Here is a 15,688-nt window from a genome sequence, read left to right on the forward strand (position 1 = left end):
AAAGACTGTCTCCTTTTAAAGTGTTTCCTTTTGGCTTGACCACCTGCACCAACTCAATGATGAAGGGGATTCTGCCTGGGATTTTAAAGACATAATCTTAAGGTAAGTGGTGGGTATCACAAGTTTAACTTATGATCATTTTAACTGTAATGATTTGGTAATGCTTGCTTTTGTCACCCAGGCAGGATGATTTGGATTTGACGAAAGATCATCCAAAATGCAAATGTTCCCAGCGGTCCGCCTAGAACCATGTTTTCCACTCTATAACACGCAGGACTTTTCATGCACCATGTGTCAGAGGAGGATTGTCTGCAGTGTGATCGTGACTGTATTTACCGCTATGACTTTACTTGCGACAAGGATGTTGACATTTGACACTTGATATCATTAAAATATCTTCTCAAACAGAAATGAAAGTAACAAAATTAAACACAATCAACAGGAAACATTACCTTTGTGCCTTCGTAGGTCAATAAGCTGACTGTAAACCACCTGCAACAGACAAACAAAACATCTTTATAACATCATTTTGGGCTTTTCAATTGGCAAACTGGGGCTTATTTTATACAAGTAAGGAACAACTAACCATTGCAAATAAAAAATGATTTTGTAAACACAACACTCAAGGCTACACAATAGTATACTCTTCAGTAAAACATTTAAAATATGAAAATATTCTATGTTTTAAAAGCGTACTTACAATAAGTATATCTTTTTTAAAAAAACACCTATGACTACGACTAATAAGGCAAATGTACTAAATGAATCTACATGTATGAGGAAATTCCATCATCACAACAATGTCAATGTCTCAAATCAAAGCAAGACGTATGAAAATGTAAAATGAAATTCCTTATCCTCAACTTAAATAGCATTCAGGTTCAAGGAATCATTTATAGGCTGATAAATGCAATTTAAACATTTCATATGGCCACAGTCACCACAAACTATTTTTAGAAAAGGCTGGTACACACTGGCACCAGGCAGAGGTGTCCAATGTTCCCATCTCTCTTTGCTCTTTCCCATTGAACCTCTTGTCAAATCCTTCAGGAAAGTAGGACAACTAAGGGAGAAGGAGTCGGAGTAAGAGCAAGTAAACAAGTCTTCAAGAAACACATTGGAAAAGTCTTTAACAGTGAGGGCGAAAAACGACAGAGATGAGACAAACAAACATCTCTTGAACGCTAAAATGAGGAAATGTGACAAAATATATGTAGCTTTTGGCTCACTGTGACAACGATGGGAAAAGAAAAGACTGGTGTGTTCACTGCATCTAAAAACATTGTCAGTAGACAGTATGAAGCTAAATGAATTGAGGCGTCACTAAGTCTTTACACCTCACACATTGGCTGTTTTTTTAAGGTAAGGTAAGGTAGAACTTTATTGATCCCTCAGGAGGTCTCCTTCGGGGAATTGTTTTTTTCTAAATAGTTTTTGTTTTCAGCGATAACGTGGCCAATATCGGCAACAATCATCCCGGTTTGCACAACTACCCACTGAGAAGGAGCTGAGAGATGCATTATCTTGCTTCCAATGTCGCTTTGAAAACCTGTTGTTGCAAAACGTGTTCATTCCATACAATAATAATAATCCCCTTATTTAGATTAGAGACAACACAAATTGTTATATTAATTCTTGTTTAATATATTTTGTCGTAGTAGTATGTTAGTGATCAATTAAATTGTATTTATTATTGAGAGAGAGCGAGAGAGAGAGAGGGAGAGAAAGTTTCTATAAAAAGGAAAGTGCAAGATTATACAATCTAAGTCTAAAGATAAAGAACATAGATCAAAGAGAAAAATAACAAAGACAAATGATACAAAGATTAAGATGGAATATCATCATCGGACAAGAGTGTTACACACCTCCACCATATAGTACAAGAAAACTCACTCGTTACCATCAACAATCTTATACAGAAATGTATCCCTTGTGTTGCTTTTTGGTCAAGACCAAGGTCTATATGTTTCTGGAAGACGAGGAGGTTGTTCACCTTGAGCCAGGTGGAACAAAAAGGGATACCTCAAACACATTTTTTTCAGGCGCCGGTGGTTTATCTGCCTGATGGTTCCGGGGATGAGCTGTGGCTGTTGTTGGGGCCATCGGCTCTGGGTCCTGCTGTGCTGGACATGGGCCCTCTGGTTTGTTTGGGGGTGGCATAGCTTCTCGTTGTCACTGGGTCGCAGGGGTTGACAGCATCCCACCCCCTTGTAGGGTTCCTTCTCACCCCTTCTGCAGATGGTTACTGGTGGCACTTCTGGGTCAGTGCTCACTCATACATGCACGCACACGTGCATGCACGCACACACACACATACAGAGTTACTAGAGCTGCACCGGTAGTAAAGAGTAAATTCAAACTAACAATGTGAATAACAATATATTTAAACTCACACAGACTTTTCACTGAAGAATGAAGGCTGTGCAGCTCTGGTTCTATCAGTCCAATATTTACGCATCACAACACTAACTGAGCGTTAACTTGCCATTGATGACAAATTGTTTGTACATCTTAATAAAAAATAAATAACGAGTGAAAACAGGGTTTGATGAATTAACAAATAAACCACCCTGGTGGACATATTTCTTAAAATGATTTGGTATAAAGTGGTCGAGCGTCAGAAGTAGCTTCTGACTCTGGTGGCACCTGAAGTGATTTGACTCATATGCTTCTAAACCAGGGGTGGGCAATTATAATTCTTCAAGGGCCACAATAAATTCTGTGAATGTTGTTAGGGGCAGTCAAGCAAAAAGAAAGAAGAAAAAATCCCTTAAAAAGAAGGACATGCGTCATTAGGCTGTGACATTTATTAAGCTAAATAAGATGCCATTTTATTCTTGTATATATTGTTTTTTTTTAAAACATTTATTCAATTAACTTAAAATAAAAAATGTTTTGAGTGATTAATATATATTCGAAAATTACACACAAAAAGGAGGGAAGTGTTATGTGAAAATGTAAATTAATAATAAACAGAAAATACATTTGTTAATGCATTAAAACCATTTATACATGACCATACTTTGACATTACAAGGGCCGCATAAAAACAGTCAAAGGGCCGCATGTGGCCCTCGGGCCGCACTTTGCCCAGGTCTGTTCTAAACTCTGAATATTTGTAGTTGGAGGGCCGTGAACGAGATCCAATCAGTTACAGCTCATTTACCTAACCGTAGTAAAAGCAGCTCCTCCTCCTCCTCCTCCACTGCCTCGTGGTCCCGCACTGGTGGCGTCGCAGTGTTGTCAGATCGGATCACAACCCTGGGACACATTCCTTCTTACCAGGAGGTGTCCACCATGAGGTCGGCTCATCGGGCCGACTGCCTATTGTCCGTGTGCACATCAATGACCGGCAACCAAACAACAAGCTTGATGGTGACGAGATCTTCCACTCGCTCGCCAACGAGCAACTTGATTTTATTTTTCCTGGACATTAGAAATCAGAAGTGGGGGGTTGTGGGTAAATCATCAGATGCAGCTGCAGAGTTCTTCCCATGAACTCTGAGTCCAAGGCTTCGCCAGCAGGGGGAATGCATGCAGAAGTGGGTTAAAGTTCATCTGGGGAGGAAGGCAAGTAAAACCAGAGCCAGTTCCCACCACAGGGAGGGGGGTCAATGGGGGCTGCACACTCTAGACCCTTCTCTCCTTGTTGGCTCTGATCACACTCGACTGCTAAGACAATATAATGGCAGATTTTAGTGAGACGGATGCTGGTGAAGGGGGGGTTTCTGGAGCGGAGGGGATGTGGGGGCAGGGTCTGCAGGGGTGACAGGTCAGAAGCCTTCTGGACTTCTTTGACCAGTACATTTCTGAATGGAGATGGATTGAACTATCCCCCCCCCACCCCACACCCCCGCAAGATGGAAACTTCTGGGAGGGAGGAATCAAGGAGAGGCCCGGGGCACCGCGTCCCCCAACGCCCCCACCCCCACACAGGAAAAACAACACAAAAAAAGATGCTCACACAATTTCATGCATGACAAAACATTTTGTTTGTGCAAAAGAAGAAAAGGGGAGCGAGGAGGATGTAACATCTTTGAGCAAAGGTGGACCCCCACACTGGACGTGTGGTCACTAAGGTAGGTTATTCTGCTCTTAAAAACTCTGATTTAGATTTCATCAAAATATCCCAGAAGGATTGTCACAAAGACAAAAGTAGTTTGATGCCTGGATCAGCCTCAAGCTTGTCCCTCACTTTTGTTACGTAGCGGATGTGATCATCGCTCTTCTTTTTTTTATTTGGCGCCATCATCACGAGGTGTGTTCCTCCTAACCGTCTATTTACGTTCATGGTGCGTTCACTTGCCTAACAATTCGATTTTATAACATGAAAATGGCAAAAACTAAACTTTTAAACGTGACTTAAAGTTTTTGTTAAACGTGTATCTATTGTTTAATTTGAACCACGATTTTTTTCTACGAAATGTAAAATAAATCTCAGTAGATTCAGTCAGTTGAACAAACTTTTAAAGTAATTTCCAGATATAAAAAGAACATGATAATTCTACTTCATGTAGACCAGTGAATTGATTTTGTTGTTTTTTTTGTTCAGATACAATATACCTTTTCCGTTATTTAAAATGAAAAACGTTTTTCAAAACATGTATCAGAAAGTGACTGAAACACGTGAACGCATCTTAGACTCTAGTATGGACAACGAAAGCAAAGTTCCCGCATATAATGGAAACGAAAACAACTTATTAAACATTAATTAGAAATTAAAACGTTTCCATTAGGGCTCAGGTTTGAATGAATTATGTTTGTTTAGGGAAAATGTACGTTTATTGCCTGCTTAAATGTCTATTTGAAAGAGCTTACGTTAAGGCAAGTAAAAATATACAGATTCCTCCATTTCTTTCATGATGTTATTTTTTCAAATCGAAATTAAAAGCCAACTGAAAACCATGAACGCACCACATGGAATTGATCCTATTTTCAATCGAATTAAACATTTTTGCTTGGTTAAACGCAAATATATCCCGCTAACGTGTATTAAAATCCGATTCAAACTATAAAAGACAACAACATTGATATGATTATTTTCTCTGCAGAGCATACATGTATATTGAAGTACTTGAATGCATCACCGTGAATGCATCGACGACGCACGAACTTACAATTAAAATGAAAAATCCGACGACACTGATTTTAACAGCTTGACATCCATTCCTTCATTTTCTCATTAATGAAACAATTGTTTGGTGTTTCAGATGACGACAGAGTCCTGTGACCTCGCAGTGACATCATTTCCTCCAGCTAAGGTGCATCTAGTGTAGTCAGTATGTGTCTCAGAATCTACTGCTCTGGTTGCTCCTTCTGGCTGGACGACTTGTCCTTCTTCACCTCCTGGATTTTCAAATATGCTGGTACACCTGAACACTTAGAGTGGTAACAAGAGCTGGGAAACACGTGGTACTTGTTGATATAGCAGAATTAGGGATAGAGAAAGATTAGCTGAAGATGAATATAGGCAGTTTTATTATTAGAAGAAATAGTATTCGTAGTATACGTAGTTTGGGTAACAGTTGTGTGTTTGTTGCAGTGAAGTAAATGCAGTATTATGAGGTAGTAATCCTAGAAGTAGTAAATGTAGTAGTGGTGACAGTAGCAGTGATGCTTGTTGTGTACATTATGTACATTTAAACAGTAATATTGTTATTCATATTATGTATTACATACATCAAGTAGCTAATCTCAGTCTTATCAGTTATTTTGTTCCGTATACACCCGCCTACAAATGTTTTTACTTTCAGTTTATTTACTTAATATATATAATAGATGATGTCCTAAATGTTTTTGATGCAGCAACATTATTTTACATTTCAATCTGCTTTTGTTATTAAAAGTTAAAATGTCATTTAATTGTGCACAGAGGTCCATTTTCAATCCCATAAATATTGACACTTTTTTGGGGTGAATAGGAGCTGCAGCAGTGAAAGTCACAGATGATGTAATAATAGAGAATAATATAAAGGTAGTCGCTGTAAATATTGCTAAATATCTTTCATGTTAGCAATAGCATTTGTCACATTCGCATTAATACAAGTGGTCGTATAGATAAAGGCAGTAGTAATGTAAGAAAATGCAGTGGTGGAAGTATAAGGAGTGGTAAATATATTAACACTGCACTCGCTGGAGTATCCTAAGTTGTAGTAAACATTAGGGATATGTGGTACAAGTGTAACATTACTAGCAGTGTTTTCTATGTTATAATAGTTCAGGTGGTAGAAGAATAGTATTTGTAGCAATTTGAGTGGTAGTACTCGAAGGCCTATTTAGTTCTTCAATGTGGTTCAGTTAGTGCAGTTATATATTTGTAGAAAAGCTAAACAGTTCTGGTTAGTACTTGTAGTTGTGGAAGAAGAAGTGCTACTAGTGTAGTCTTGTTGAAGGTGTTTTGGTTAAAGTTTTAATAACAGGAGAACTGATTCATGAGAGATAAAGAGGTCTATATTGATTCATTCAAGTATTCCTATAGCTACATTTCTTGACTCAGCTGTTCAAAAGTGCTCATAGTGCAGGTAGTACACTTGATCTACTGCAGTTTGTACACTTCAGGTACTGCTGGGTTCAGTTCAGCCTGAACCAACACGAGTGCAACAGAGAGTTTTGTTGGTTTGCTCTCAGCTTCTGTTCATTACTGCTGTGCAAATCCATGCAAAGCTCTCCGTCGCGTTCTGAGGCTCCGAGTCAGGAAGATAACGTCCAGAGTTGTTTACAGCGCTGTCTTGGCACCGCGGCCTGTCTGCCTGTTTGCGGGTGGATGACTTGGCAATTTTAAAAGCTTCATGGATGAAAAGAAATTGCACAGTATCCATCTGTAGGCCGCCAGATGACGAGAGCCACCGTGCAGGAGTGGAGATGCTCTCATTGCAGGAGAAACACATGGTTTCACCTCAAGTACAAGTCCCAGGTCTCAGACCAGCTACCTCCGCTGAGTTTGTTTGCAGTTTTGAAATTAAAACAAGACCTGATAAAACTGTGTCTTTGTGTTCATGGTCAAACAAATGTGAGACTGTTACCAGTTGTCCTGGGTGTCCCTGATTACTTACCTCCGGTCAACTTAACCAATGAACCAATAAACGTTTCTTCTTTTGATTGTACTGCTGACCATGAAACACATTTCCAACTGTTTCCAGATGATTGTTACATGTTTGGTTCTAAGTGTCCATGATAGTTGGAACATCACACTAAACAGAGTCAATTTTTCTAAGTAGCCCTTTAGATTTAATTGAAATTGAAAAAGAGTAATTGTATTATTAAGGTGTTTTATTACCATCTAATAATGTAAGTAAGTAAGTAAATAATTTTTATTTGTATAGCGCTTTTCCAGACCAGGGTCACAAAGCGCTTAAACAATCAAAACAATATTCAATAAAGTATATATTTTAAAGATCAAGATAAAACTGATAACACAACAGGAGTTCCAGAAAATCAAGGAAAAGCCTGAACAAATGCTAATCAAGTCAGTCACCCGTAACTCCTGTGTTTGTCTTATACTTTTCGGTCTTTTAAAGTAGATAGTAGATAGGTAGTATTGTTTTTTGATAGTTAAACGGCTCTCTGACCCTGGTCTTAGAAAGGCGCCTTACAAATAACCATGACTTGAGTCATGTTAAAAACTGAACACTAGATGGCAGCAATACAAGCGTATTGACTCCCTCATGTTGAATCTGTTAGTTTACATTGATGAAATACTGAAATAAGTAAGTTCTTCTCGCTTTAGTCGAACAACCAAATGACTTGTGTGAACTTATAATTCATTGTAATTTATTGCGTGTCGTGGTTGCATCGGCCTCGTAAACGCAAAGTGCATAATATCTGCGAACTAATTCCGTCCGCGGTCGTTTATCTTGCAGGACAACCGCAGCAGCACCGCATTAATACACGCTCGTGTGTGTGCGCGTTTGTGTGTGTGTGTGCGCGCTGTTAGTGTAGAGCAATGCGTGTGCGCGCTTAGCAGAGCGCGCGCATGCATCCTGCCCTCTCCTCCCGAGCTCCACGGTGAAGAGGATCAGAAGTTATCGCAGGAGCTTCCCCGTCATTTCCTCGCCACACTTGGAGGGATGCTGAGACACGCGCACGAACCTCGCTGCGACCACCGGAACTTTTGAGTTGGACCGTTAGGCGAGATCATTCCTCTCAGTTTTTAAATGCATCATGGTTCCTTCTCACATGAACTGCGCGCTTCTGCTGTGCGCCTTCATCCAGATGTTCCTCCAGCTGGACGGGCAGGTGCCGAACTGTCAGGAGGTCCGAGCGGTGTTCCAGACCCTTCACCCGGGATCCAAGTGGGTCCCAGAAACACCGGTGTCAGGTACTGTCACAGTAGCGTTCTTCTTGTACCTGCGCTCACTTATCGCTTCTCACTCCTAAGTTCAGGTCTTCATGTGTCCAGTAAGATGAAGATCATTTTGTTTTTCAGTTTAAAATTTTAAATAATAATAATTACTTTAATAATTTAATAATTTTAAATATAATTCTGAAGTTTCAAAGAATATTTGACAAAACATGTCCGGGAAATATATTTTGTGATTTAAAATGAGTTTTAAGATAATTATTAGTTTCTTAAATATTTAGACCAGACAATGAAAAAAAGTAATGTAGGAGCATCTCAGGTGTTCTTATTAATAGTAAACAATAAAAAGCAGGAACAGATATACAGGGGTCATGTAAGGATGCTCACATCACTCCAACACATCTGGATCGACGCTCCTGTTAAAAACAAGCTTCAGGTTTTTTAAATGTTTTACACAAGATACGTTCAGACATTTCTGAGTGACCTATCAGCCTTCCACCTGCCAGCTAACATGTTCTAATAGCATGAGGGCATCACGGGGTAACAAGTCTTAAAATTGTTTGGAACAGCAGACAGGACAAGTTTTGTCTTTGACGCGCCATGCGATATTGCACCTCTTCTGACGTGACACCTCTATACATCCAGCTTTAATGTCTGTGCTGGTGGAGCAACTATTTAGATCTGCTCACTTGGAGCACCTGCAGAACCAACTATCTTCTTTATTCGTACGGGAGAAACTTACTGTGACTTATTCCTGCTGAATTTAGAGTCTGTCCTTACATTAGGTTAACTCTCAATCACTTATTATTATTTGTATCACACATGATTACAAGAAGCATTTGTATGTTATAATAACAAGTCAACAAATCCATCTAAAAATACATTTTTCAGCTGTTTAATCATTAATGTTGTACAACCCATGTCTATCAATCTCTCAAGGTAACTCTGTCCCTACTGATGTCACTGCTTCACATGATTTAGACAGAAGAGAAAATATCGATTTTAAAGTCTCTTTTTTCTCAAGTTTCCATCATATTCTTCAATAAAAAAAAACAACTTGAAAAACAATGGATTTTCTTTCACTTATCCAACTACTCCCGTGTCTTAACAGGTGACAATAGGAACATGGTTTGACCAGTAAATATTATAGACCTTTGTTCATTCTTCTCTCAGCGCTTCAACCACTTTCTCTAATTCAAGCTGCCGGGTTGTGAAAATAAAAGCCAATAAAATCCAAACAGATCAGTATCAGCCTGTATAGACTTATTATCATTAAAGGTATCATAAAGTGATCCCGACAGATGAGGATATTGCAGTAAATAGAAGAGTGCTGAAGACAGAAACATCTCAAAGGTGGTGCACTAAAAGCAGCAGATTTATCGTTGGACATAAAACTCACATTATGTCAATTACAGAGTTAAAGATCAGTGCCAGAGACCAACCAGGAGACAGTGAGAGTATGGAATCACCACCCGACATTTTCATTCAATATTCCATTTATTCACACTAAATTGACCTTAATTAAAGTTTTGAGTATACAAACACCCTTCTTACATTTCCATTACCACATTCTTCGTATCTTTAAACAATAATTTCAATAATAAAATTGAAAAAAATGTACCCTAAGTATAGTTATGGTTAGCATTTTTAACTATCCAAGTACTGTCCTGCCAGGGATGTCATATTTAAGCTGCTCCTGACTCGACGTCTAGGAGGTGAAACTTAATATTGAAGGTTAACAAAGGATCTTATCTATAAAACGTTGTTTTTATGATCATATAAAACACGTTCAATGTCCCTATAATGTCTGCAGCTTTACAGAGGGCAACTGAAAAAGGATGATGTAATGGAATCACTCCACCTCCTGGTCACTTGTGGTGACACTTGTGTACTGCACATATCAGCGCTCCAATGTCCGATGCTGTTGATGCTGCCTGAAAATTAAAAGTCAATTTGACTTTGCGCACATTAAATAACGTGAGCTCCCGTTCCCGATCCAGGACAGGCGTTGAGTTCAACTTATGTGTTTGTTTAACTGTGTATTTTTCTCAGGTATGTGTTTAATTCAGTCTTATTGTCTTGGTTTGGGGGTGTTAAATGGCTGTCATGATGATAGTGTGATCAAAGGTGAAAGTGTCATTTAGTATTATTATATGGAGACATACTGTGTTCATCTGTATCTGTGAGTGTGAGTTCAGTTTTAACTCACGGACGCAAGCACACACACAAAGCCTGGACAGAACACAGAGAACGTCCACCGACACTAACTCTTGTTGTAAGTCTCCGGAGGACCGTTGTTAAGAGCCGCAGCAGTAAAATATTATGGGATGTGATTTCCTGACTAAACAAAGAGCCACATATGAAGAGTGAGACAGAGGGATGTGGTTAAGAGACGCATTTAAGGAGGTGGAGATCATCGTTCTGTCAAAAGGCTGCCAGAGAGAACTTATATGTCTGAACAAAGGTAGTGTTGAAGGCTTGAGGATGGTCACTTTTAGAGGGAGAGAAGTGATTTTACTATTTAAAAACAGTGTCTCTCTCAGGAACTAGGATCTTATAATACCACAGTTCTTTCTGTTGTATAAATAATTTTGTCTTGACAGACGGAACAAGTATGTTTGTATATCAGTATATATATATACTGTTTCTCAAGTTGTCACCTTCAAATGAATGTAGCATAGCTAGCTAGCAGATTTACTGTTGAGCCAGGTCCCATTAGGGTGAAAACTGACAACTTTTGGAGCTCTAAGTCACATCCTCAATACATACTACTCAACGCATCTGACGCATGTTTTATTCCTGCTTTCTATCTACAAAAGCTCAGAGCTGGTTTTGATCAGTTCGCTTGCAGTTTGATCTGTTGACTTCTTTTAAATACATTTTCAACATTTTAAGATATCAGATTGAGATGACACATTAATTTGAAATGAAAAGAACTGTGTGTGCGAGTGTTTATGTGTCTTTGTGGGGATGGGTGTGTGTGTGTTCGTGTGCAAAAACAGGTTTACACAACATTACGTCAACCCAATAATTTCCTACAGTCACTCTTGCACTGATCTGAAATCTCACTCGCAACAAATGTGTTCAAATGGAGTTCGACATCCCATTGTCGCACTCTTACATCACTACAAAAACACAAATGAATGGTCATGTTAGGTGGATGGAGAGTGCACCGGATTTGTGTTCTGAAGGATTTGTAAATCCCTCCTTAACCACTTTGATGGAGACAGAAGGGCCTACTTTTTATTGTCAGAGTACAAACTCTCTGTTCATGTTGGATGTTCGAACCACATCGGCGTTACAATATGACTGTAATAATATGACATCTGAAGCATCTTGACTGAGTAGTTTAGTTTGTTTTACTCTCCTACATTCTCAAAATAATGGTTAGAATGAACCAGATCTCATTAAAAACATTGTTGCACCTGTATTTAAAACACAATTAGTTTTATGTAATTTTTTATTCGATGTCAAATGTCTTCTGAGTTTGTATAAGCAGGTGTGTGTGTGTGTGTTGGTCAACTGTTGCATAGAAAGAAGGTGTTCGTGTGTAGATGTGGGTCACTTTGAGAGGTGATTTGATGTGTCTTTTTTGATGCTACACATAAATGGTTGTGTATGCCATGTTGTTTGAACTGTTTATGGTTGTGTTTTTCCTACAATTTGAGTTAAGAATTCTGTTTGTATTTTATTTTTAAGCATTACGGATTTTGGAGTTTGTTTTGCTTTCATGTATTATTCTCAGTATGTAGGAGTTGTTGTTTGTTTTTGTTTTTTTTGAATGAGGAAAACATGTCTTTTTTTTTTGTTGAATTATGATAAACAGTCACAAATAACTGTTTATCCAAGCCAACTGTCTAAAATCAAAAGGTTTAAACAATGTTCCCCTATTTAATCCCTCTGTGAAAATTGCAGTAGCATTGATGCTTTTACTTTAAAAATAATGTCCCACTTCGAACAAGCACCATTTAGCTGGAATCAAAGAGTTTTCTTTTCAACACAAGTTCACATAAAAAAAGCTTTTTTCCTCCCATTTTAAATTTTTTACTAGTTGTTCTCACCTGCTGTCAGGTACTCACTGAAAGTACCATCGACTGAAATAAAGTTTTCCACATGGTGAGTAAACTCTTCCCTGGAGATAGGTCAAGCAATTTGGGAGAGGTTCGAAGTCCAGCCCATGTTCCACCACAAGTAGAGGAGGAAGTTTTCATTGTGATTGAGGGCATGCATGAGTCAACCTTAAAGAGCCTTAGGTAGTTTCTGATTGTCTGGACCTCTTTACTTGAACTGCTGCCCCTGCAACCTTCCATGAGACAAAAGAAAGAGAAAGAGAAAAATCATCTCTCATTACAAGCCTCAAAGAACAGTCTATGTTCAGTTGTTGGTCATTTTTCCTATAAATATAAACATGTAGTGCAGTTTTGCTGAGGAAGACAATCATTTATTATTTTGTATAATCAGCAGGGATTGTGGTTTTGTGTCGGAACAGAGGAGGAAATGTCTATGAAAGTAGTATACAGTGGCGTTAGCTGCTGTCTGATTATTCCGTTGTGCTAACTGTGTGACATTATGCTAATTCAGCATCTCGTGGGACTTGGGTTTTAGCACAAATTGGAGCGAGAAAGGGAGACATCTGGGGTGAGAGATTGAACAGTGAAGAAGTGTATCAGGAAACAAAGAGTATAACTACTTCTAGCTTCTATCTGTGGGTGAAATCGGCAGGAGACAAAGGTCCAAGCATTTATGTGCCAACATGTTTTACCACGTTGAGCAAATCAAACTGTGAAAGAGAACACAAGCATGGATTTGGTAGATTCCTAGAAATCTCAGCAGGAAACAGAAGTCAAATTCTAATACGTTGCTAAAGGCAAAGCATGGTTATCTGAACATGATTTCAAACACATTGATGCAAATAAAAGTACTTTGGTGAAGATGAGGGAGTTAAAAAAGTAGCTCTGTGGGAGGACCACTCATGTCTTTGTTCCGCTGCTCTGGGTGAAGGTGAGATGGAGCCTCACATGGAGAGACGAGCACTCACCGTACGTCAGGAGAGCCAAAGCAGCTCCACAGTGAGTCCACAATCTCTGATAGCCCCAGATTCATCCGAGCTGCATCAAACTCTCTATAAAAGGAAGATTTTACTAGTTTGTTCAGGGCTGCGCTGACAGCTGACACATATTTATAATCACATGCAGTGTTTTCTCTCTCTGAACTGGAGCAATCACAGTTTCATCATTTCCTCGATTGTTTGCTGGATGCCGAATGAGGTCTTCGATGAGATGCCTGGATTGTGAAATGAAAAAATTCACAGAAATTAACCTTGAAGGCTGTTTAGTGATCAGGGTTTTTAAAGGCCACCTTTAATGCTTTTTATGTATTGTAAGCATACGTAAGATGAGCCTTGATATAGTGATACTTGCATAGCATTACTACAAGATATCAACTTGATTAAAACCTAGATTGTCACCAGTTTCCGTGACATTCCTAATGGGACTGGGTTGTCAACCCCGTTCGCTGCCCTACTAATCATTCTATATGTATTACAAAAGATTACACTACAATAATAATTATCCTTTAAACTAGTTCATTTTTTGTGTTTGTTTGCAAAAACATCACAATTAAAGTTCTGCTATAATACGCGCTCACAGCAGTACTATCTTTAGTGATAGAACTTGTGAAAACACAACAACAACATAACTCTAGTCCATTAGTTCATCTTTAAACCCTGATGTTCTATCTTCACTTAATCTAACAGACTAGAAATGAATAAAATCAACATTACAAAATACGGACCTTCACCATTACAGTTCTACTTCAGAGTGTGTTTTTGGATTCTCATATATATATATGTCATGTCATACATATACATGTCAGCTCAGGCAAAACAAACAGTCGACATCTATTTGAGGTCTTGATTAGTGCTGGCATGGTTGATGCACCAGGCATATAGAAGATGTTGACATATATAAAGCTACACTCTGAAATTGGATTTTATCTTTAGAACACTGCTCTGAATTAAATCTTTTCTTCTCCTGGCTTGAAATGTGACATTTATTTTCAGAGTAATGCCTTGAAGGGTTAAAAATGTTGCTCTGTAAGTATGAAAACACATTAAGGATCAGTATGGGATGTTAAGCGACGCTCGAGTTATCGGAAAGAATTCTCTCTAACTCTTAAGTGGTAACATTTCCGACAAGTTGTCGTACATGTCAGATATGAAGATGAAGTCACTCTGTGAAATCCTTTTTATTTAATCCTCTTGTGCGTTCAGCCAAGAAAACTAGTCAGACATCTTCGCCTTGGCTGGTTCTGTGGCACCACCTGGGTCGGGTCCAAGAAGATACAGTCGCTGTGAAATCCAGAGTACAAAAAAAGAAAGGTTTATCTGACTTTAGACAATAGTTATTTCCTTTAGCATGAAATGATATAGAAGTCATTAACTGGAACCTAAAAACACTGAAAAGTACCCTCAAACAAAAATGCAAAATGAATATCTAAAATATGTCGACAATGAACGTAGATTCAAATTCAATGAAGAGTTTCCATACCGTGCAACATATTTGTGGCAGCAGGGTCACATCTTTAGTGGACTTAAATACGTACCTACAATGTCAGAAACAGAGGGAGAAAATGAATCAATAAGAACAATGAAAGTCACTGAGCTGGTGGCTCCACTAAAGGACCTTTTGTTTCTAATACTTCCGCATTAGATTCTGCTTCTTGACCCACCATTTTAAATTCCCACCAACTCTTGAGCCCCCTGCAGATGTATCTATGTCAGGAGAGGATTTGTTGGCTAAAACCTGTGCAAAGTTAGGGAAAGTCCTGCCACGTTAGTGAGCAAAACCATTGTAGCTGCTTTTATCTCATTGTTCTCTCCATCACAAGTCAAAAGCTCATGGCAGTAGTTAAAGCGTAGCAGCTTATTTGGACAAATACAATCCATCTGACACTCTTCACCCGTCCATAAAAACTGAGATACTTCAGCTCTTGAACAATATTGGCCGTTGACGTGCTTTGAGCTTATTTGACCATTGACTGCATGAAAGATTTTTTTTAAATTGTATCAAATGATATTGGGTTTCTGCTTTTATTGTATTGATCAATTTACCTGTTGTGTACAGAATAATGCAACAAGCTTAATTATTCAATGGTAGGACTTTAATTTTGTTTCCATGGGGATGAGCTTCTAGGTTCACTGGTTGCATTATTTGTTTGTTTTGCCGCCAAAGTGACACTGAAGCATAAACATGCACGTCATCCTAACTTCTAAAGTCTTTATCCAATTAAGTCATGGACTCCTCTTTCTTTATCAGTCTCTTCCTTCACGAACATCCTCTGTAGCGATCAGCTGGTGTGTCTGCTGTAATGTTCTTTAACATCCCAGCAT

General features: G+C 38.7%; 1 protein-coding gene across 1 annotated transcript in view; it reads left to right on the forward strand.

Annotated features, from left to right (window-relative positions):
* The first annotated feature begins 7,990 nt into the window (after positions 1-7,990).
* The window catches only part of gpc3 (glypican 3), a 110,464-nt gene continuing 102,766 nt past the window's right edge, over positions 7,991-15,688 (forward strand). Inside the window, exon 1 of the mRNA XM_087799533.1 lies at positions 7,991-8,316. Within this exon, the coding sequence (XP_087655659.1) occupies positions 8,160-8,316 (157 nt within the window). The 5' untranslated portion in view covers positions 7,991-8,159. The remainder of the gene's footprint in view (positions 8,317-15,688) is intronic.

The sequence above is a fragment of the Callionymus lyra genome, chromosome 9 (assembly GCF_982586985.1).
Source record: "Callionymus lyra chromosome 9, fCalLyr1.hap1.1, whole genome shotgun sequence".
Lineage (NCBI taxonomy): Eukaryota > Metazoa > Chordata > Actinopteri > Syngnathiformes > Callionymidae > Callionymus > Callionymus lyra.